General features: G+C 48.6%; 1 protein-coding gene across 2 annotated transcripts in view; it reads left to right on the top strand.

The window, feature by feature from the left end:
• FDXACB1 (ferredoxin-fold anticodon binding domain containing 1) overlaps positions 1-23,469 on the top strand; it is a 149,824-nt gene that overhangs the window by 63,876 nt on the left and 62,479 nt on the right. For both annotated transcript variants that reach the window (XM_078682314.1, XM_078682313.1), the window contains one exon: positions 12,182-12,338. In XM_078682314.1, the coding sequence (XP_078538440.1) occupies positions 12,182-12,338 (157 nt within the window). The remainder of the gene's footprint in view (positions 1-12,181; positions 12,339-23,469) is intronic.

Genomic DNA, 23,469 nt, shown 5'->3' with positions numbered 1-23,469 from the left:
AGGCGTATCTAGAAACACCAGTTGAGTACGTTTAGTCAAATGTATATGTGTATGTAATATATCTTATTCATTTTAAAACATCTTATGGCTTAGAAACCATATCAATGTTTTTACAGTATTATTTTATACTATTGCTTTTAATGTATGCACTTTACTTAACTATAAGTATTGCAATAATATCGATCCATTTCTCTTGTATGAGAAAAGAGACTGATCAATAAATAACACCTTTTTATTGAACACGCCCGTCTCTTCCTTTTCTCTACATTCTGATGAGACAAAGAATGCACGTACTGACTGAGTAAAATAATTTGCCTTTTGTTCACACGACTCTCGAGATTGACTCTTGATTAGGGGAGAGCAAAGTTGTCATGTTCTATGGTTGTCAAAAACTAAATCCCTTCTTGTCTAATCAGGGAAGTTAATTCCTCCTTGAACATTCGAGAAAGTTTCTAGTGAACTCTGAGCTAAGCTGGCAAACCCAAAACTTTAAGTCTAGTATCGACAGTAGTAGACCTAGTTAACGTCTGGCCTAGGCCTTTACTGCTGTAGGTATTATTCCAATGCGCAGAGCCTATTGGGAAGATAGGAACTACACTACATGGCGCCCAACGCGTTTGGAAAGGGCGATAAAACTAACGTAAGACATTTAGAGTAACTCAGTCGTGCTTTCTCACTCAGACCCCTTTTCCCACAATACTCCAAAGACGTCTGGAGTGGGTGAAAGGTTATATCCGCCAGACCTCGCAGGAGGGAACTCCTATGTATGGTTCTTGGTATAGTCAACGTTGAAGGATAAACAGTTCCAAAATATTGTGCATCTAATCTTTGTTTCCATAAGAAACCTGATCTGCAAACAAAAGAAATAACCTTCAGGACAGTAAAATGTCAGACAATGAAGAAGAAAGAGAGGCAGTTAGATTAGCAGCTGAACTCGCAGCGGCTGATGCTGCAGCACTAGATGCGGACGGGGATATAATACTCATCCCGGTCATCAAAAGGAGATCTATAACCCTGAAACTTATAGAAAATGGACTGACACCTAGAGGTGGCACAGTCATATTCGTAATTGAGGCACACGAATATCGGCAGACAGAGGTATACTATTCATGGATACATTTTCCAGCAGCAAATGCTGTAACAAAGTACTTCCACTATTACAAAATAGAGGAACCTCCTAATGAGTACACTCCTTTCGAGGAGGTGGAAGTACCACTCAAATTCCAAGAGCATTTGCTCTTATTTGATGGCGCCCTAAAACATAATAATCACATCACCAGGCTCGGTCCTTTAGGTAGACCAGGAGCAACGTGGCCGGTCCTGGCCGGATACACACCACATCCAGACATCGATGGGATGTCTGCACCAAACCTTTTAACACAGTTAAAACAATTAATAAAAATTCATAGACAATTAGTTCAGTATGTGATGCGGACTTCAACAATTCAGCCAGCGATTAAACTTCCACAGCTGACCCCTCACCAGGGGAACACAAATAAAATTACACCACAGAACATCCAATCCTGCCTAGGTAAAGTACCGGCTAAACGGGAACAAATACCATTCTGGCTAGCGCAGAAAATCACCCAAATTGAGGCGGTGTTTCCTGACACCACCCCGCTAGAAAAGCACAGGATTCTGACTATCTGTCTCCCAATGGGAATCGCACCACACATAGAGGACTGTGACACTTGGGGTACAGTCTTTGCTTCCATCTACACAAAAACGCACGGTGTTCCATCCATTTCGGTAATACCAGATGTGCTAAAACAAATTCAAGATGAATATGGTCCTGAACCCGCTTTAACTCTTGGTATGAAATTACTGAAAGACTTCAAGCAGGTCTCGGCTATATTATTAGCCAACATAAAAGGTGAAGCAGCATACGTGGCGATCCGCCAGAGGTTAAAAGAGACAGATATAGCAGACCAACCAGCTGAAATTGCCAGAATCATAGAAAAATCCTATGAGGAACTAGGTAGAGACAGTTTAGGTGGAATACCAGTAAAACCACAACTGACTGAAAGTCCAGAAAAAATATTTTTTAATAATAATTCACCAAAAAAGAACTGGGATGGAAACAAACAATCCAATCCCAAAGAAAAGAAATTCCAGTCCCGAGGAAGGTCTCCTAGGCGAAGAGAAAAATCTCCGAACCAAAGACACAGGTCACCTCAGAGTGACCCCTCTGGGAAAAGATATAACCTTAGAAATAGGGATAATATAAAAAAGCCTGATAGATATCAAGACATTGATACACGTCCCTCTCAATCTTTTCACACTTCCTCGCAGAAATCGGAAAGAAGAGGACGATCAGAACAAAGAGAAGAGCACGCCAAGTCCAAAGACAAGGAACCTGCTCAGCTAAAAAAGAAATTACAATTTCCAAAAAAGAAGGTAGCCAGTATCAAGGTAGTTAACAATGCCGAGAATACTGAGGACACAACTGAAAAACGGGGAGTGGGCTCAGACAATGCTAGACAGCGCAGCAGAAGTGAGCATAGCTCGCAAAGTCCTTATGAATCATCTGGAGACAGTGGACACGAATGAATATCTTCAAGTGGAAACTGCAGACACCAGGGTTAGCAAACCTCACAAGATATACGAGATAACATTACGTATAGAGGGAGATAAGACTAGGAAAATAAGGGGACTATTTGGGATAATCTCTCCAAGGGTTATGACATCCTTCTAGCTGAAAAAGACTGGCCACCAGAGTTTGTCAGGGAGTGCCCTCATGGCAAAGAAGTAATTATGCCTGCCTTCTCAAATCAAATTCCAATTCATAAAAAATACACACTTGCCAGAAAGTTGGCAGTGGCTCTAGCACCTGCTTTATATAAAAATCACGTGGGATGGGATGAGGATTCTCCTCCTCACAAAATCCAGTTAAAATCACAACCTACTGCACAAAGGCAGTACCCAATTAAGCAAGAAGCTAATCAAAACAATGGCCGCAGGGTTTTGCCCAGGTTGTCATAGGTTTGATTTGTTATGAGAACTCCGTATGCCTTATCAGGGGCTGGAGGAATATTGCTTGTCTAATTAGATCGCAAGTGTTATGACCTAATCAGATAGTGCGTCAGATAACGGTATCTGCATCATGGGGGTTTTCTGCCTCATGGGCTGACTGCTAGTTAACTCGTTGGTTTGTTTAACTAGAATAGGGTCAGGAAAAGGGGGATCGATTCAGAACCTATAGGAATACATGACACTGGGTAGTCTTAATATCATCCGCAGCAATGTTTCTCTCACCGATCCACATCTAAGGAGTCTGGTGTGCTCACTATCCACATATTCCACAGTCCATCATGGGTGCAGTATATTTTGTGGAAGTGTTTAAATGAAATGAGTCTAAGCCTGACCAGGATTACCAGCCGTCTGACATCTTGGCCTGAGGCCTCGACCCATTCTTCTTTGTCCAGTTTATCCAGATCTGACTCCCATCTGCCTCGTTGTTTTGCCATTAGAACTGAGACGTTATTCACCAATGCCTTGTATAAACCGGATATACATTTCCCTCAGATTACTTCCATAGTAAGTTTGGATGCTAAAACATTCAGGTTGTGAGTTGAGGCGCCCCATATAGGTCTCCAGTGCATGTCTCAATTGCTAAAAGAGCAAAATTGAGACTTGAGATGCTCATGTTCCTGAGTCAACTGTTTGAAGGATAACATATGATGATGTGCCCAGATGTCGCTAAGCTTGGAGATTCCCAGCTTGTCCCAGTTTCTGAATCCCTGTAATTGAGATATTTTTAAATCAAGATCTACACCATAAGATTGTTTCTTTAGTTAGTGTCCATCCCTTCTTATCCTTTTCAATGCTCCCTACCAGATTTCAACTGGTATCGCCGTCACTGAAGGCACAGTCAACACCAGGCTCGTGTCCCAGTAGAGTCAAGAACAAGGGACTGCATCATCAAATGCTGCCATCTCTATATGAATCGGTGGATTGTATCTGCCCCAAAAATCCAGTCATTGACTGGCAGCATTTATGCTGCCCAGTAGTACAGCCTCATGTCTGCAGCCAGAGTCCCCGACATATGACGTCTGAATACATTTCTTGTGTGCAACTGTCCGGGGTGGGATTTCCACACACAGTTGTTTGCACTAGCCTATGTTTTTGTAAACCAAGATGGTGCAGTCCTGTATGGATAATTTTGAAGGAGGTTAAGCATATGTGGTAGAGCCACCATCTTAAATAAAGCTATGCAAGCTAACATATTTAATGGCAATGTACACCAGTGTAGCATATTGCTCCTTGACTGTCTGTTATAAGAGTTATATTTCGTTCCCAGCTATCCACAGGATCTCTCGACATGTACATTCCCAGGTATCTAAAGGGACCTCTTTCAGATCTGATAATTGAGGTCTAGGGGGACAAGGACCGTGGGTCTCCCACCAGTGGTATGATAGCTGATTTGCCCCAGTTTACACAGTGGACCAATGTCTATCCCTATAGTTCCAAGATTTGGATCAATCTGGGGACACAGAGCTCGGGTCTCTTGATGTATAGGAGAACGTCATCGGCGTATAGGGAAATGCGGTCCTCCATGCCTCCATCCCACTGCAGTCCCAACAACTACGCATCCCTAAGTATCCATTTGCCATAAGCTTGGATAATTAGGGCAATGAGGAGGGGAGAAAGAGGGTGGCCTTGTCCAGTTCTTCTCCACATCCTATATTTCCTGGACACTATGTCATTGACACAGACTCTTGCCCATGGGGAGTTAGTCAGGACTTTTAAGCAATTACAAAAGTATGGGCCAAAGTTGATCCTTTCCAATACATTGTAAAGAAAAGGCCATTTGACTGATTTGAAAGCCTTCTCAAAATGCAACTCTAGTTGAGCCAATGGCTCTGACGCACCATCCAGTTGTGCCAGCGCTGTGTCAAGTCTGTGTATACTATGTCTCATCCCCCTTGCTAGTATTTTTGATCTTTCATGACAAGAGATCTCACCACCTTTGCAAGGCTTTGACAAGATCCTTTGCTACTAAGTTGGCCACAATGGTGATGAGTGAGATCGATGTATATGAGGTACAGGCTAATGACTTGTCAGGTTTGGGGATAACCACCACTGTGGCCCTGAAAATATCTGGAGGTAATGCCTTGGATTGGAGTGCTTCTCTATAATTTGCGAGGACGAGTGGGATAAGGCTAGCTGTGTGTTTCTTAATATATTCGATGGCAAGTCCATTGGGGCAAGGTGCCTTCCCATTTGGCTTGTCCTGCATGGACTACGTCCATTCTTCTACTGTGAGCGGAGCATCCAGATCCGTCCTATTGGTCGGGGAGCGATGGCATCATCAAACTTTGTGACAGTGAGTGCAGTCTTTCTAACTGTGCAGGTAGGATTTTCTGATAACATTTTTCACAATAGATCTCAAAAGCCTCAGCTATTCCCTGGGTGGCGTGGAATACTGTTACACCTCGCCCATTTATTTTAGCAACATTTCCGCACTCTATCTTTATTGGCTTACAAATAAATGAACTTCCTCATCTTATCCCCTAATTTGTTGATTCGTAGCTGAAAGTTCAGCTTTCCCCGCCCTGTCTATGCTGTTTAAGGGTTGCTTTGGTTGCCTCCAGCAGGGACCAGCCCTCATAGTCACAGAGCTTGGTCTGTTGCTGTTCTAGTGTCTTTATCTGCTGTCCAAGGGCTTCAATTTCCTACTCCATGTCTCGAGTACTACCCGCAAGCTATATAATTTTACCTTAAACTCCAGACATCACAAAGCCCCAATAATTTGGCCCAATGAACAATTGCCTCTGTCCTAGTTAGGTTGGTTTCTCTTTGGAGTCAGTTTCTATGTGCCTCAAATTATTGCAGTCTACTTCCACAATAATCTGACCATCGGGAACTGCCAAAATTACACTTGTCAGCTGCATCAATGTGCTTTCAATTAAGTGTTGGGGGGGTGACATAGGTAATCTCATTCAAGCTCCCCCTTCCATCGTTCCCGCCACCCAGGCTGTCAGTCACTATGTCAGAGACCACCAAAGGAAATTATATGTGGAGCAATGTCGCCACTTCTCTAGCGCCTTGAGTAAAGCTGGTGTGATGTACCCTGTTAAAGCTGTAGCGTCCAAGGAAGTTATGTCTGTTGCCCATCCCCTGGGCCAGTTGTAATATCCCCCTTCTTAACCTGATCATTAAGCCCATTAACGTTCCAAGAAATTAAACTGTACAGTCATGCCGTTGATTTATGTGTCATGGAAAGGTGTGGTAATGGTGCTTTATACCTGTGGATTGTGGAATGTTTGTGCTGCAGTATGGTGAGCAATAAGAAAACCTCTGTACCGAACCCTACTCCCCCAAATCTTCTAACTGTAAAGTGACTGTGCCCTCATTACTAACTCATAAAGAAAGAAACAAGCGTTAAATTATGAATGTCCACAAGTGTCCAATGTAGCGAGAGAAGATCAGTCCCCGCTCCCTCCATCCCCGCATTTTCAACAAATACCCTTTTTCTGCAGCAATAAATGGTGACCCCCTCACCACAGAGACTGCTGCATATCACAGAGCTGGATGTTGAGTGTTATCTTTGCTGGATCCTGTTGTAGAAGATTATTTACTCAAGTGCGCTGTCTGCTTTCGTGAGCCCAAGCATCTCTTGTTCCATCTTTTGGGTTGTCATTCTCGCTGTGGGAACCCCGGACCAAATCCTGGTGGAGGAGGGACCTCGCAAACACAAGATGATGGACGGAGTGCTGAAACATTTCAGCCACGCACCCCCAGTCAGGAGATCTGGGTTGAATCCATCATTCTTTTGCTCATTATTGCACCCCAGTTTGGACCCAGGCTAATGCACATCAGTCTTGACCCTGCTCCTTATGGGAACAGTCCAGCCTGATCTACCAGGCCAGGTCCTCCCTGGACCGGGAACAAGTATCCTGGAGCTGGTTTCGTGGTATCACCCCTCATCAGCCAGGCTAGCTTGAAACCAGTGGTACAGCAAGCAAGGGACCCACGTCTGGGCATACCGTTGGCCACTTAGGGAGAGCAAAGCAAACACAACAAGATAATGGACGGAGTGCAGACATTTTTCAGCGACTCACCCTGAGTCAAGAGATCTGGGTTGAATCCATCATTCTTTTGCTCACTATGCCACCCCAGTTTGGACACAGCCATATGCAAAATCAGTCTTGACCCTGCTCCTCATGTGAACAGTCCAGACCGAAGTGACTGAAGTAGGGACATCTTCATCGCCCTGCAACCAGTCTTTTTTTCTAGATCTTTTGGATAGGCTGGAGAATTGTGGCTGAACAAATATCGTTCTTTTGGGGTGGGGCCTGTTAGAAATGGGATCTCTGGTTGGCTAGGGCTTGGGCCAAAGCCAGGCAGAGACCACCACTCTAGTCAGGGCAAGGGAGTTACAGGCCAAGATAACCCCTGCTCACCCCCTTGGTAGCTTGGCACGAGCAGTCAGGCTTATCCCGGAGGCAATGTGTAAAGCGTTTGCGCAACACACACACACACACACACACACAGCAGCAACACACTAGGCGCACCACAAAAGGAACTCCACACAAGGTTATATATAAAAATAGCCTTTGTATTATAAGAAATACATTAGAAACCTAATCACACATTTACACTGCGCCAAATGGCAAGGGCAATATTCACAGGGGATTATATACACGTTACAGGGACACATGGACCACCGTCCGAATCATCACTTAGTAGAAATTAGCAAATGTAGAACATCTAATAACTGTAGCACAAATTATAAATGTAGAGCACAACCAGTAACTACTGGTGCAATAATGACCTCAGCATTATCACATTAGGCATAGCCACATTAGGAGGCATAAATACATTATGCACAAGCACCATATGAGGCACTAGGCCTCGCAAGCATAAAACACTTTAGAAAACAATGTTCATAAAGCCAGGGTGCCCCAATTGGGGGCGCAACGCACTGACACTGGCCCCAGGCCAACTGGCCTTTCACAGGGGCTCACAATGCCCAATGTCCAGAATGTCAGGGCGTAGGTAGGGATACTCAATTAGCCCTAGGGCCACAAAAAGCAGTAAAGCCAAGGTGCACAATTACTGTCTGGCACTCCTGGTGCCTCTTGGGCCCCAACTGGGGCTTCTCAACCAAAAATCTGCCCCTACTTTGCAATTGCCTGTGCTCTCACAGGGCAGCTGAAATTAGTAATGCACACTCGGGCACCACTGTGCCCCTGGCCCCTCGCTGGGGCCCTAAGAATAAATTATGGGCACCGTTGCAGCTGCCCGCTATGGCAGTGCAGCTGTGGCGAGGAACAGCACTCCGGGGCCCTGCTCTGGGGCTCTTGTTATCAATGTGCCTTTCCCCCCCTCGTTGGAGCCCCACGGGCTCTGAGAACAATTTTGGCACCGTTGGAGCGGCCCGCTGTCAGGTGCAGGCCGCTCAGTCAGCAGGAGGCGGAGCCCTCACTCAGCCGGCCTTAGGGACAACTATGCACAGGACGTTGGAGCGGCCCGCATCGGCAGGCCTGCTCATAGAAAGGAGCTGCCGGTCAGAGTATCCCGCCCAGCCCTCACTCACCGGGCTCAGGGATGCTCCTCCAGTCTTCCTCTTCGCCGTCGGGCCACTCCTGGCAGGCGATGGGGGCAGCTTGAAGGGAGAACGCACTGCTCCAACTTCCTCTGTGGCTGCGGAGCTGTCCTCTCCACACGGGAGCCCCGCCTAATCGCAGGCTTCCTCGGGCACCGTCCAGTGCAGGGTGGGCTTCTGCCTAGACTCTTCTTCCGGTTCCGGGACGTCCTGGGAGGCGGAGTAGGCTCCCGTCCTCCCTCTCATCACCGGCTGGCAAAATCCTCTTTGCCACGCGTCCCCACCCACAACCAGGCAGGGCCGCCTGGCTTCCGGGTCTCGACAGCAGCGGCCCGGTAACGTTTACACCACTCGTGGCTGCGGCGGTGATTTTTCTTCGGTCTTGGCGGCGATGCGGGGTGGGCACCCGCCCGTCACATAAATAATCAAGGCGGGGTAGGCACCCGCCAGAATCGAGCATAAGCGGGGTGGGCACCCGAAAAATAAATAATAAAGCAGGGTGGGCTCCCGCTCGAGTGCACACAAATGCGGGGTGGGCTCCAGCTTCAATAAGGAGCTCAGGGGGGAAATCCCACACGCTGGGATTCCCTTGCAGCGTCGTACTGCCGCAGGGCCAGCTCCTCTCTTCTCCTCCAGGGAAATTAGAAAGTAGCGCTCACGAGGCGCTGGGGAGCCATGAAGCAATAAAAAGGGCAGGAGTAAAACAGTCCTTGGTGCTGCCAGACAGGCCAGCACGCAGGGACGCTCGGGAAGCAGCAGCTGGGTCCCGCGGCGGTTCCTCCTGGCAGCGTGCCCCCCTAAAGTCAGCACACGCACAACAGAACATTTTCCTGGAGTCACAGCCCCTTCTTTTATACACATATCCCATTTGTGTCGCAGCACAGGGTTTAGGGATACCAGTTAACACTGTTATAGAGGAGCTTTGGAGCACTTTGTTTTGCTCAGCTCCTCTCTCCTTTGTCAGGTGGGGGCTAGGTGCTCAGATGCACCACAGGGGGCGGAGCAAGCATTGTGGAAGGAAGGCACAGCCCTATTCAGGTCCCAGGTTCAACTCCTCCCTCCCATCTAAATGCAGATCTCCCTATTCACCACTGGGCAGACTCATCCGGGCTCCTGGAGCCAACCACATCATCCAGCACCTGTCAATCACAAGCCAGACATGCAATTCACATCAGGCAGGGAGACACACCACACACAGAAATGCCAACTTCTAAAAGTGGCACTTCTCCACCAGCCATCATACATCTGCGCACACCATAGCACAGCATTTATTCTCACAAGATCGCACATACTAAACTCGCCCCTACACTCCTCTCATACCAGGAATTACCAGGGACACACATATCCTCAATGCATTCCTATGGGAGGGCAGGCCAATCCCACCCCACGCACTCAGAGTGCGCACGCACTTTACACTGGGCCACAGTGCTAAAGTGCGCAGAGGCCAAAAACTACTAATATCAGGTCACATAAAAGGCAAAAAGTTTAGGGGTGAACCTGTCAAAAGGGTCAAGTCCAACAGGGCCTTTCTGCCACTCCAGCACCTGCTCCTTCAATGGAGAAAGTAGTTTTTCCAAACTTACTGATTTTCCCCTATTTGTGCCCACTGTTGCCTTGTCTTTGATCCTAGTTCCTGGGCTACCGAGCACGGCCCTCACCACAAGGAGCACTGCTTGTATGACACAAGCCTAACTCGTCTGCAGTGGCTCTGTTCTAGTGGCCTGCCTCAAGATGTCAGGGTTGGCCCCAGATACAGAAAAGTGGCATCCTAATTTGCGTTGTCTGCAAGGGCCAGCGATGGGGGACCAAGCCTCCTTAGCAGCAAGCCCTGGGCCCTCAATGTTCCTGCTCGCCCACCTGCTCCAAGTGCTCACTTTCCCCACAGCATTAACTTGGGCACTACAAGCAAGTCCCAATATACTCAATCCTCCACCAGATTCACAAAAGGAGAGCCACACCGGCAGCCACCCGATGGGGGAGGAGGGGGGGATCAAACACCCCAAATCAGCAGAGCGTCAAGCCAACGGCAGAAGAAAGAGAGGCCACGCCTGGCTACTGGATCACCACAAGGCTGCTCCGCCCGCTCTCCTGCCTGGCGTTGCCCTAGTGTCCCGTCTCTTGGTGGGTCCCCATACCCACAGCGAGAGCCAAAAGTTCCTCTTTAGATCTGTGTATAGAGCAGGCATCTTTAGGACTGCTCTCTGACCACTGCTCCTCCGTTGTCTTCTCCGGGGGTGAGGAGCAGTAGCGGTTGCTACCGGATTCGGGTGTTGAGGCGGGGAGGGACGGGGATGAGGACGAAGGAAAGAAACCACTTACCTGAAATGGCCGGCCGCCGCCACCTCTCCTCCGTTCTCCGTCCTCTTCCTTCTTCTTGCAGTCCTGGCCAGCAGAGCTGTGATTGGTCTAAGCTCTATGGATCGGCGCTCAGATGGGGAATGGGAGGGTTTGGATGTTCCTCACCAGGCTGCTTAATGCAGCCTGGTGGGGGAGTAGCAAAGTGCGCATGACTGTTGAGCCTGAGAGGGCCGGTCAAGCAGTCATGTCCACTTAAGGAGTGCAAAGCACTCCTCTCCACTGCTGTGCCCAGCCCCATCCCGCCCAAGAGCCACTGACTGCAAAGGAAAACTAAAATGATCATAACAATAGTTCCTATTGTTCAGTGGGGCGACGCTCCTCCACCATAGCGGAGGAACCACCACTAGTGAGGAGGCATAGTAAAGGGGAGCAAGGATAGGCCCAATATGAGGCCTCCCACAGCCTGCCAAACTCAGTCGCTGCCCAGGCTAGAAGTCTCCCCCTGGGAAACTCTTCGGCCAGCGCCCTCTGCACAGGCTCAGTTGCGGTATTTTACCTCCTCTCCACCTGGCCCTCTCTCCTCAGCTCAGCCACACTACTCCCAGTGACATTTCTCCTCTTCCTCCTCTCATAGGGGACATCAGGTGCACAAAACAACATCATAGTACAGCCGCCATCCTAGGCTGCCAGGCCACACCACCTCCAAGGGCAGTATTTCCGCATTCTTTATAGGCAGGGCCACTGAAATTATGAGATTGTGCTGCCGCAACGGTTTTTGCATGATTATGGATTTGCCGTATTTGCCATATAATCCATCATCAGCTGCATAACCTGCAGATTTTAACAAGAACAAATGCTTCTTGCTCAAACGGTTCATGATGTACAAAAAATTGCAGCGACACGTGTTGCAGCACTGTGAAAGGCCCTTAGCAAAGCTGGACTTGTCACCTTTTTGTTGGTTCTTGCTAGTTTTATATAAGCGCAAACTCGACCCGGAGATATCCGGTATCAGAGCGCTATACATGAGCACCAGTTTCATTACAGATGCTGAGCGTCATTGCCGAGACTCAAACCCGGTTCCCATGCTTTGAGGTCGGTTGTTCTAGCCGCTAAGCCACATCCTCTTCTAATCCACACCAAAACTGCTGTGCATTATAATCTAGATTAAGAGCAGGAAATTGCCTTTTAACAAAATACACTCAGAAGCAGTCCTTATTTCAGAAAAAATTGGCACTAAAATTGTCCTTTAAATGCATTTTATAAAAAGTTGGTAGTATCCTCCTTTTTAAAAACAGAATGCTAAAGTATTAATGGTACGGTGGTCTTTTTCAGGTGCCCAAGTATACTTCCAGGTGGACTGCACCAAGCTTAAGGATTATTTTGCCACTGCCAAGAGTCGATTTGACCAAATTGTTTTCAACTTTCCACACTGTGGGAAAAAGACTGGCGTGAGAAAAAATCGAGAATTTCTTGAGAAGTTTTTTAGAAGGTGAGTACTGAAACGGATGAGTAAAGGCAATGCAAATCTTTAGAACATGAATTCAATATTGGTGAAAATGTTTCAATTTTTTCTGTGCACCTGAAATGTAAATGTACGGGGAAAACTTCTTGAATGCCCCATTTCTTATAAAAAAAATAGTTAGAACTACATAAAATTGCATTGTTTTTAATATACATACTCGCATTGTTCTTCTGTTCTGGAAAGGAAGCTAATAAAAATGTACAGAGACTTGTGCATCTCTTCTTAACCCAGCATTGAGCCTCCTGATAACAGTTAAACAGCCTTGATTGGTCCCCCCAACAGGGTCTCTGCAAATTGACTTACCTTTCGTCAAAATCTCTTGCCTGTTTGTGCCTCTTAAGAACACACGTGTTCGCTACATTCATTCAATCATAGGGGATAAATGGAGGCTGGGTGTCAAGTGAGTCGAGTGGGCGGCTTCCTGACTGGCTGTTTGGATGATTCCTGACCCTCTTCACCCCTTAGTGCACGGTGCGTCTCTGCTGACCCCACATTACAATAAATTTGTGCCTTTGTTGCAGCAGTTTTTCTAGCCTACTTTGTTAGTGGCGTAATAGCTCTGCCGACTAGACTTTAACCTTCGACCTTCTTGGTGCTTTGGCTGGCTTTCTCTCTGTCTGGAAAGAGAGTAAGGTATATCATGGTGAAATGTTCATAATCTGTGACAAATTTTAATATCTGCAGTTAATTTGGATATCTTTGTTCTGGTGGATCCTTGCTAATCAATGTAATTGGATTAATCTACTAGCCGAACACTGTAAAGAGGGCGAAGAAGAAAGTAAAGCCACTAACGGTATACAAAATGGTGCCGACTTACGAGGCCTGCACCTTCAGGGAGCACAACAGGTGGCTCACGGCCATCGTGAACGTAAATTCAAGACCACAGACCCAGGGCCTCCAGACACAGGGGCCTCACACATACTTGCGGCCATGTTATCCATCAGCACCTGTACTGGTCGACTGCGGGTGTAGAGTAGGAAAGTCTTGAGGGCCATGCCGGTCGCCCAAAGCTCGAGCAGAGTGATATGAGACTTCTGCTTTCAGGAACAGCATTTTACATACCTTTACACATTAACACTCACCCTTGCATACTTGGCAGTTTCTTACAATAAATGAAATATTTCACCTATCCCCTGCTTTTTAGTTCTCGGCCTAGAGACGCGCAAAGCGCGTTCTCGGCAGAGAACTATTGTAATCATGTCAGCCGACAAAAGGAGACAAGAGCTGGGCACGCGCCCAGCAATCCTAATGGGAGAGGGAGCGACAAGTGCTGGCCACGCGCAGATTCAGTTGCGCGCATGCTCACGGCGCCAGCGTCCCCGCCGCGCGCCGATCACTGCTCTCTTCCTGGCCGGCATCGAGAAGTTTCGCAATGCAGTGAGGGCACTGAGAGGTAGGTGCTTGTTCAGAATGTTATGTCCTCTAATTGCATGGACTTGCGGGAGTGTTTGCAGTGTAAAGGACCGGAATGGCGGGAGGAAAGAATGATGTCAGATGTGCTTTGAAGGATGCTGTGAATGTACACAGAACATTCAGTACAGTCTGCTTTCTGAGCGTGCACGTTACTGATCGCCTATTCTTTATTGGACACCAGGGTGCGCCATGTGTTTTTTTTGTTTTTTTTTTAATTCAACCCGCCAAGATAAACGCGTCTTCTCTCTTCTAGAAAAGAGTGTTAACCGTGACCAGTGTAAAATTAGTCGGTAGCCTTGCCTGCTTTCTAAAGCTTTCATCACCTTCCCGGCACAGACTCTTGTTGTTGTTGCAGTTTTATATATCGCGAACTCGACCCGAAGGTGTCAGAGCGCTTTCCATGAGCACCAGTTGCATTACAGATGGACACATTCATTTCTAGGCACCGGGAGATTAATTGATTTGCCTGGGATCCCAGGCTGTTTGAGACTCCCACCAGACTCGAACCTGGTTTCCCAACTTCAAACTCAGCCGCTCTAGCCGTTACAAATTGATGTTTTCAGGTGTGTTAGTCAAAGTAAAAAAAATCATGACTACAACTCCCAGAAACGCATGGACACTTTTCCCACTTAGTTGTAAAAATTATTTGTATGACAGGAAGACATCCTTCCAGCAAGCAGGGGGCTCTCTCCTTTCCTGTTCTTGTGTCTCGCATGCTACCGTTCTTGCGCATGCGCTGTCTGTCTGAGTGATGCTTGTTTAGATTTATGATGACCCAATCTTTAAGTATCCACTTATTATTAATGGGTTTATATTTAAAGATTAATGTTTACATAATCTCTTTTGTTTTGGTGCATACATGTATATATTGCAGTGGTGACTGGTCATTTATGTCTGTCCATGCTGTACTCTGAGACTTTTTCGTCTGTTCTTCTTCGGTCATTTGTTCTGCTTATACGTTTATGCATCATCAGTGCATTTTGTTCCTGCGCTAACACCGCCTCATGTCCCACAATGTTTATCTCCAGCCCCTCTGTCACGTTCCCTGGTTTATACCCCCCCTCTGCCCCTGCCTCCTGTCTCTCCCTATGCCCTGCTCCTCTCCCTCTGCAGCCCAGCCCGGCTCCCCACCTCCTGCAGCACCTTCCTCCTGCCTCCCCCCTCCCCTTCCTGCTTCTTTAAGACTCTGGGCAGCTCAGAGCTGCCACCTCCCCTCTGGCTCCTGCTGCCCCGTGCGGCGGACTGGTCGCCAGGAGATGCTCTTAAAGGCTTCTCTGCGCCCCCTCCTCTACCAACCACTCTCCTCAGCCCCTGTGCACTCACTTCCCATGTGTTAGGGGTGGGGATGCGGGAGGAGGCAACATTCATTGATAAGGCTCCAGACGAACTGGCTAGCCTCAGATAGGAGTACTGCAATCTGGAATTACTGTGGGGCAGGAAGTGAAAACTCCCACCTCACCAACTTAAAAAAACTTTATGGTTCACACGCGACATGTGAGGTGCCTAGAAACCTAGTGCCAACATGAGGTGTGCCCCCAAGTGTGCAGCCCCCACGACCTTCATGAAGTATGCTTGTTCTGATATGCATGTGGCTTAGAAGAAATCTCAGCACAGCATGCATGTTTATAAATTGGATAGCGCCAAGAAGCTATGATTATTCACTATGGTTCTACGCCCTCCACCAACTAATGTCCCTTTTACCGAACGGCTGTTATGGAAACCCACACTCTCCAACCCAACCCATGTACATTTATTTCCTTAAATGGCTTTCCACTGCTCTCAGTTTAGCCAAAGTTAATATATTACTATTTTAGAGGACAAATGTTATTCCAACGATTCATTCTTGGCTTGAGGATATGTTCGAAGTGGCTAGATTTGAAAAATGATTTATAAATTAAACGACAGTTTACATCATTTTAATCATATTTTAGGCCTTTTTTAGATTTATGATGACCCAATCTTTTAGTATCCAAGCAGAAAGGCTCACCTCCTTGCCAGTGCCTCCCTAGGTTACCTGTGTGCGCATGTATGGGGCAGCCTGCTTGATTTTCCATTTAGGGCGGCAGCATTCAGGTCGGTGCCATATTCCAGAGCGCCAAGCCCTACCTATGGGTGTCGAAGGAGGGGCAGCAATACATCCTACTTACATGTAACATGCATACATCAACGTAACATAATATACATTGACTTTAATCAAGTGAGTTGTGCTATGAAATCAAGAGCAGTGCTGCATACAGTGTCTATATTCGAACTGTAGAGTGCCTAGAAGCCTTAGGAATACATGTTTTATGCCTGAAATGTGTAGCGCTTAGAAAAGCTATCTATGAAAAAAATGAAAATAAGATTTGTTAAGCGCTACAGCTGCCCTCAGGCGTCCAGGCGCTAGGACTAAAAGATGCCGTCAAAAAAACAGAGGATTCTAATTACTGAAACAAAAAAGTTTTAAGCTGCTTTCGAAAGCTAGACAAATTGGGATTGAGTCTCATATACAAAGGAAGAGTGTTCCATAGCTTTGATACATTATAGGAGAAGGAACGACCTCCTGATCTGGCTCTGTAAATTCTAGGGATCTTGGCCAGAGAACCAGATGAAGAGCGAAGCGCTTTATTGGGCAAATACGGGGAGATCAAGGAGTGATTAACTTCTGGGCCCAGTTTCCAGAAAGCTTGGTGAGCAATACACAGGGATTTAAACTTCACTCTTTCCCTAATGGGCAGCCAATGAAGCGCTCTTAGCCCAGCCTTTATTGACGTTCTTCGTGAGATTCCAAGTAGTGCGCGGGTTGCGCAATTTTGGGTGCGTTGAAGTTTTTGTAGGCTATATTCTGGTGCCCCAAGATACAGGGCGTTGCTGAAGTCCAGGCGGGAATGGATAAGTCCCTGTATAATTATCTGCTTGGCCTCAAGCGGAAGAAGGGGAAGGATTTTTTTAATCACCCTAAGGAGGCCAAAGCAGGTGGCCGACACCTTAGTAGCCTGTGTATTGAAGGTCAATGACTTATCTAACCATACCCCCAGACTTTTGATGTTGTCTCTGGGGGCAGGGACCGCACCCATGCTCACGGGCCACAACAGCTCCAAAGTGGAAGGGGCTGCCGGGCCCAAGAGCAGGAGCTCGGTCTTATCGTCATTGAGCTTCAGACAGGAGCTCACCATCCAGCTCTTAACCTCCTCCAAGCACACTGCTAAATTCGGCAGTGATTGAAGACCACTCTTCTGCACAAGGGAAACCACTAGCTGGGTGTCATCCACATAGGAAATGGATGTTAATACCATGCGGACGAACAATCCCAGCCAGCGGTCTCATATATGCATTGAAGAGTGTAGGGCTCAGTGAAGAACCCTGAGGTACTCCACACCCTAGAGGCCTGCTTGCCGAAACGGATGTGCCATCAAAGACCTGGAAGGTCTGTCAGTTAGAAAAGACTTGAACCAGGCCAGGGCTTCTCCGGACACACCCAGATCGGCGAGACGGTTCACAAGAATTTTATGATGAAACGTATCAAATGCGGCACTCAGATCGAGGAGGATCACTGCCACTGACCCCCCCCCCCCCCCCCCCCCCCCCGATCCAAGATCCGCTTCGCCTCCTCCGTCACAGCTAGCAGGGCGGTCTCTGTCCCATGTTTCGGACGGAAGCCCGTCTGGGAAACATCAAGGAGATGGTTTTCCTCGAGAAACTGCGTCAAGATGGTGTTAATGTGTTTCTCGAGGACCTTGGCTACCAATGGGAGCAAAGAGATCGGGCGATAGTTGCTAGGATTGGCTGGGTCAAGGGCAGGTTTTTTCAGCAAGGCCCGTACCATGGCATGCTTCCATGCCAAAGGCACCATCCCACTCAAAATGGAGGAATTCAGCAACTCCATGAGGGTAGGAAGAATGGCTCTGCTGGCCACAACCAGCGGGCCTGGAGGAGCAGGGTCGCACGGAGAGCCGGATTTTATTTGGTGTGCTAGAACCTCTAATGTTTCCAAGTTCAATAGAGGAAAATGATCTAGCTTATTTTGAAAAGGAATTTCAGTGTCCACGACCGGGGCAGCGCTTTGGATGGATAATTCACATACACAAGGCTATGAAGTCTTATAAGTACATTACTAAGTAACTTAGAACTCTTGTGAATACATTGTCTCTGCCCGAGATGTATGACGTTATAACGCCCATCAAAACAGAATGGCTTTAGATGAGGTATAAGTTTATAGAGGCACTAAGAATATTCAATGCTTGTACCTGGGTGGTACAGGGTTTGGAAACCTTATGAATATATTGTATTCGTATCCAAGCTGTAAAACACATACTAACCTTATGAATAACCAAAATGTATAGCGCTTGGAAACCTCGTCAACGTATTTCCAGTGCAAGAAGCGTAGATGAATTAGATGCATTATTTTTATTTATTTTTTTATAAATATTTTTATTGTTGCACCATGTCAGCATATGTACTGGTTCAAGCATTCAGATACGTGGCGTCAACATTCCGCCATAATCAATTCGAATCGCAACATTTCTTTTCCTTTAACATTAAACAACAAACAACATTCAGGTGTATAGCTTGGTCTCACAGAAGCATGGTAGGTATATGTAAGCTTTCTAGTTGTGCCAGGCCGGCTGCCGGACCTCCTCCCCCACACGTACCCTTAACATCCCTCGCGCCAGAAGGGCGAGACAATATCTAGGCAATCCGCGCCCCCGCCACCCCATCCCACCCGCAGTCTCATTTTTACGCTACATCTTCCTCCTCCTCCGAACTATCGATATCTTCTTCTTCCTGTAGAGGTGCACAAGGCTCCCCCCTGTAAACATTCCATGGCAGCCATAATTTGTTCCATTTACGTGGATTAGCCCTCTGCTGGTACACTGCCCGTTCCATCATCATGAGCATATCCATATTTTTGCACCACTGTGTCAAGGTCGGTGTCTCTGATGCCCCCCATCTTTGCGCTATGTCTCGCTTCGCTAACATCACCCCTATGACCACCCATTTCCGCCCGTATGATGTCAGGTCGTTCGGGCCCCATACATTCAACAAGCAAATTCTAGGGTCAGGAGTGAACGGGAGCTGCAGCGTCTGGGCGATCATGCGTGCCACACGCTTCCAGTAGTCTAGTATGGTCGGACATGACCAAAGGGTATGGAACAGCGTTCCCTCCTCCCCACAATTCCGTAGACAATATGGGTGATCTGCCCTCTGGATTTTGTGTAGTGTAGTGCGTGTGTAGTACACTCGGTGCAATACCTTGACCTGTACCAATCGGAACCTTGCTGATATTCCCGCCTCTCTAGGCGATGCCATTGCGGCATTCCATTCTGCCTCATCCAGTGCACCCACATCATCCTCCCATTTCTCTTTCAATTTCTGTAATGGGTCAGGCAAATTATTCACTAGTTTACGATACGTGAGGGATGTAGCGCTAGCTTCCATGAAATCAGTGAGTAGTCGGTCCTCTAAAGGGGCCGATTCCGGGACCTGAGTACCTGGTGTCAGTGCACCCAGTAATGCATGTCTAATCTGTATGTATCGATATGTCTCAGTGGTGTGCAGCTCATACTGTTCTCTCAGAGTAGCAAACGGAACCACCCCCTCCCTTGTCCATAGGTCTCCCACCGTGGAAATCCCTATAGCGTCCCAGCGGTCAAATCCTTTACTACGTCTCAAGTTTCCTAGCGCCCTAGAGTCCCACAAGGGTGTGAGTTGTGTAATCACCCCCCCCCCCCCACTTCAGTCGGGATTGAGCCCTATGCCAGAGCGTTACGGTGTGTTTAGTTGGGCCGACCAGTTTTGCCATTAGGCCTTTGTTGTAGAGCGGGGCCAGAAGTGTATTAATGCCAAGCTGCCGTCTGTCCGCTAAGTACGCCGGGTCCTCCTGCGGTGCGTGTAACCACTGGTTAATCACCTTGAGGTGAGCCGCCCAATAGTATAATTCCAGGTTTGGGAGTGCAATCCCTCCACTGTACCAATCTCTAATCAGTTTCACCTGTGCTATCCTTGCCGGACTATCTCCCCACAACAGTCTTGACAGTTGCCCCGATATCTGTTTGAAGAAGGAAGGTGGAACCAGTGTCGGTGTATTTTCCAAAACATAGAGGAACCGGGGCAGCGCCATCATTTTGAAAAGCGCCGCTCTGCCCAATAACGTCAGCGGGAGTGTCTTCCAGTGGCGCACGTCCGCTTTCAGTCTGTCGAGCAGTGGTTTCAGATTCATTTCCTGAAAGGTCACATGATCGCGGGTGATCTGAATTCCTAAATATTTGAAGAAAATTTCCTCCACCGCCAAGGGGCAATCCACCTCCAGACGTGGCGGGGTGCCACGCAGCATGTAGAGCACCGATTTCCTCCAGTTAATCTTGTAACCCGATGCAACACCCTGCCGCTCACACAACACCAGCAAGATTGGAATCCCTTCTGCCGGGTTAGTCAGGTATATTAGCATATCATCAGCATATAAGGACACTCTGTCCTTCCAGCCATCACCCCAGTCGATGCCCCGCATCAGTGGCGTGGTCCTAATGATAGTCGCCAATGGTTCCAATACCAGGGCAAACAGTAGTGGCGAGAGCGGGCAGCCTTGTCTCGTGCCCCTTGCTAATGAAATGACTCTCGAGACATGTCCGTTTGCAGTCACCCGCGCCACTGGTTGTTCGTACAGTAGCCTGACCCACCCTATGAATTTCGGGCCGAAGCCCATATGGTGCAGGACTGCAAAGAGGTACCGCCACTCTACCAAGTCGAACGCCATTGTGGCGTCCAGTGAGAGGATCGCTGCATCGGTTGCCAACGACGGGGCTCTCGCCATAACACCATGCAGGCGCCTGAGATTCAGCGCCGTATTTCTGTGCGGCATGAATCCCGATTGGTCCGGATGTATGAGGTGGCTAAGGTGAGGTAGCAGCCTGCTGGCCAATAACTTCGCCAGGATTTTGCTTTCTGCATTGAGGAGGGAAATCGGCCGGTAGGAGCCGCAGTCCTCTGGGGGCTTGCCAGGTTTCGGGATCGCCACTATGGTGGCCATGCACTGATCAGGTGGCAAGCGTCCTCGTTCTAGACTGTCCACGTACATATTGAGTAGCGGCGTTGCGAGCGTTTCAGACATGGTCTTGTACCATTCAATCGGGATTCTGTTGGGGCCCATGGCTTTTCCCGGGTGCAACGCCGCAATAGCCGACGCTATCTCCTCAGCCGACAAATCAGACTCGAGGTCCACAACGCTGTTATGCAGTAGTGTGCGGGTGGGCACCCCCACGAGCGCCGTCTCCGCCATTTCCCGGGTAACCTCTATGTCAGAGGTATACACCGTCTGGAAGTGATCAGCCAGGAGTTCGACTATCCGAGCAGGGCGGGTGTGCATCGCCCCTACAGAGTCTTTCAGTTGCAAGATAGTCCTCTGTCCCTCCCGCTTTTTCTCTAGCCAGGCTAGGAGCTTGCTTGCCTTATCCCCTACGTCGTAGATCCTATTGGTAATGGCCGTCATGTGTTCAATCACTCTACTGCGTAGAAAATCAATATGACGTTGCTGACACAGCCGCAGTGCGTGGAGCGTGTCCCCGTTCGGGTCAGCCATATGAACTTCATTTGCCTTGGCTAGTCTGCCCTCTAGGTCTAGCAGTTCCTTTTTCTGGGAGCGCTTATAACTCGTTATTGTGGAGATGGCTTGGCCTCGTAGGACCGTTTTATATGCTTCCCATAGGACCGATGGGGAGGAGACCGAGCCAGTATTCTCCGTGAGGTAGCATGTTGTCGCCGATTTGAGAGCCTTGGTCACTTGTGGGACCCTAAGGTATCCCGGGAATATCGGGTATATGCGTTCTTGGGACCGTTCCGGGTTGGAAAGGGTGAGCGTCAACGGGGAGTGGTCCGAGACACCCCTCGGTTTAATTTGTACGTCTTCGACAGTGAGCCGCCCATGCCCCGGTGCCAGGAAATAGTCGATTCGTGATAGACTGTCATGGACCGCTGAGTGGTAGGTGTAGTGCTGGTCAGTCGGGTGTAAGCGCCTCCAAAGATCTATTAGGCCTTGCGCCTCTAGGAAGTCATGTAGCCGGGAGGGCCCTGGAGCCTGCGTTCGTGTCGGGAACCTATCTAGTGTATTATGTGCCACTGCATTGAAATCCCCCCCTACAATGAGGTCCCCGTCCGGGAATTCCAACAGAAATTTTCCAAGCTCTGGGAGAACTATCGTGTGTAGTGCCGGTGGAACGTATACCGAAACTATATTCAACTGTCTCCCTTCCCATTGTCCGAGCGCTGCTGCGAAGCGGCCCTGTGTATCTACCTTTGTGGACTGAAGAATAAATCGGGAGGATCGGTGCATCAGTATTCCCGTCCCACGGGATCCCCTTGTGAATTCCGAATGAGCGATCATACGGTATCCCTTCCTGTCTAAGGCGTGTGCGGCTGTGCCTGTGAGATGTGTCTCCTGCAGCAGGACTAGGGCTGGGTTGGACCTTTTTATACTGTGGAGCACCAAACCTCGTTTGACCTTGTCCCCCAGACCTCTAACCTTCCAGGACATAAGTTGCAGAGGTGTCATGCACCCTACCCCGCGCTCCCCCCTCCCGATGTCACTCCGTGTGGTGTGTGCCATTGCATCTGCGGTTTAGAAAGTCTATGTACAATAAATATTGCGATCTAAGAACTCGACATGAGCCCGCCATAGGTAATGTGTGTGCCTCATGGTTCCAATCTACACCTGCAAAGTAACTTAAAACAATCAAACACCCCCCATCCCCAACTCCCCCCCCTCCCTGCCCCCCTGCTAGACGGACCCTGAACTGCCCGCCCCCCCAACTTAGCAGAGTGCCTGATCCAAACCCCAAACATAGTACTTGCTCGTTGGGGTGAGGGACTCTCCGGAGTCGGCGGCCTCCCTCCATGTCCACGGAGGACCTCCGCCCGGTGTCCTTGACGGCCTGCCCGGCCAATGCTATTCTTGCACTAGGATATGAAGCTCGGGAAATCACTGTTCGTCGTTGTGCTCAGTTTCAAGTGCCTCGCTCAGTGGGGAGTGTGGATCCACGTCTCCTCCGGATACCTGGGAGCCTGATCGGGAGCCAGTAGTACGGTTCTTGTGTGGCCTCGTGGACCGGCGAGGTAGCCCCGTCTGTCTCCATCCCTCCAGCCAGTCGTGCGCAGCCTCCGGAGTATCGAAGAACCACGTTTTGTTTTCAGCCACTACTCTCAACCTGGCTGGGAAGAGCATGGCATAGGGAAGTTCTCTCGCCCTCAATTCTTTCTTGACTTCAAAGAAAGTTCTCCTCCTTCGTGCGACCTCTACCGTGTAGTCTGGAAAGAACGCCACGGTGGAGTTTTGAATCCTGACTGGGGGAGAATTTCTCGCCGCCTGCAAGATCGCATCTCTGTCTCTAAAATTGAAGAGGCGTGCAACGATCGGTCGTGGTGCCACTCCTTGCTTCGGACGACCCCCCGGGACTCGGTGCGCTCTTTCTACGGAGAAAAAGGCGGATAGACCCTTGGGTTTGAGTTCTTGTTCGATCAATTTTTCCACATAGAGGTCCATCGCTCTCGTGTCCTCCGATTCCGGAACCCCTATAATGCGGATGTTGTTCCGCCTCGAGCGCCCTTCCTGCTCGTCCAGCTTTGCACGCAGGTCTTTGTTCTCTTTTGAGATTCGTTCAACACTTATCTGGAGCTCCGATACATCCTCCACCAAAGATTTGGTCACCACCTCCAT

This window comes from Lissotriton helveticus, chromosome 3_1 (genome assembly GCF_964261635.1).
Source record: "Lissotriton helveticus chromosome 3_1, aLisHel1.1, whole genome shotgun sequence".
NCBI lineage: Eukaryota > Metazoa > Chordata > Amphibia > Caudata > Salamandridae > Lissotriton > Lissotriton helveticus.
This window is presented reverse-complemented; position numbering and strand designations above follow the sequence as displayed.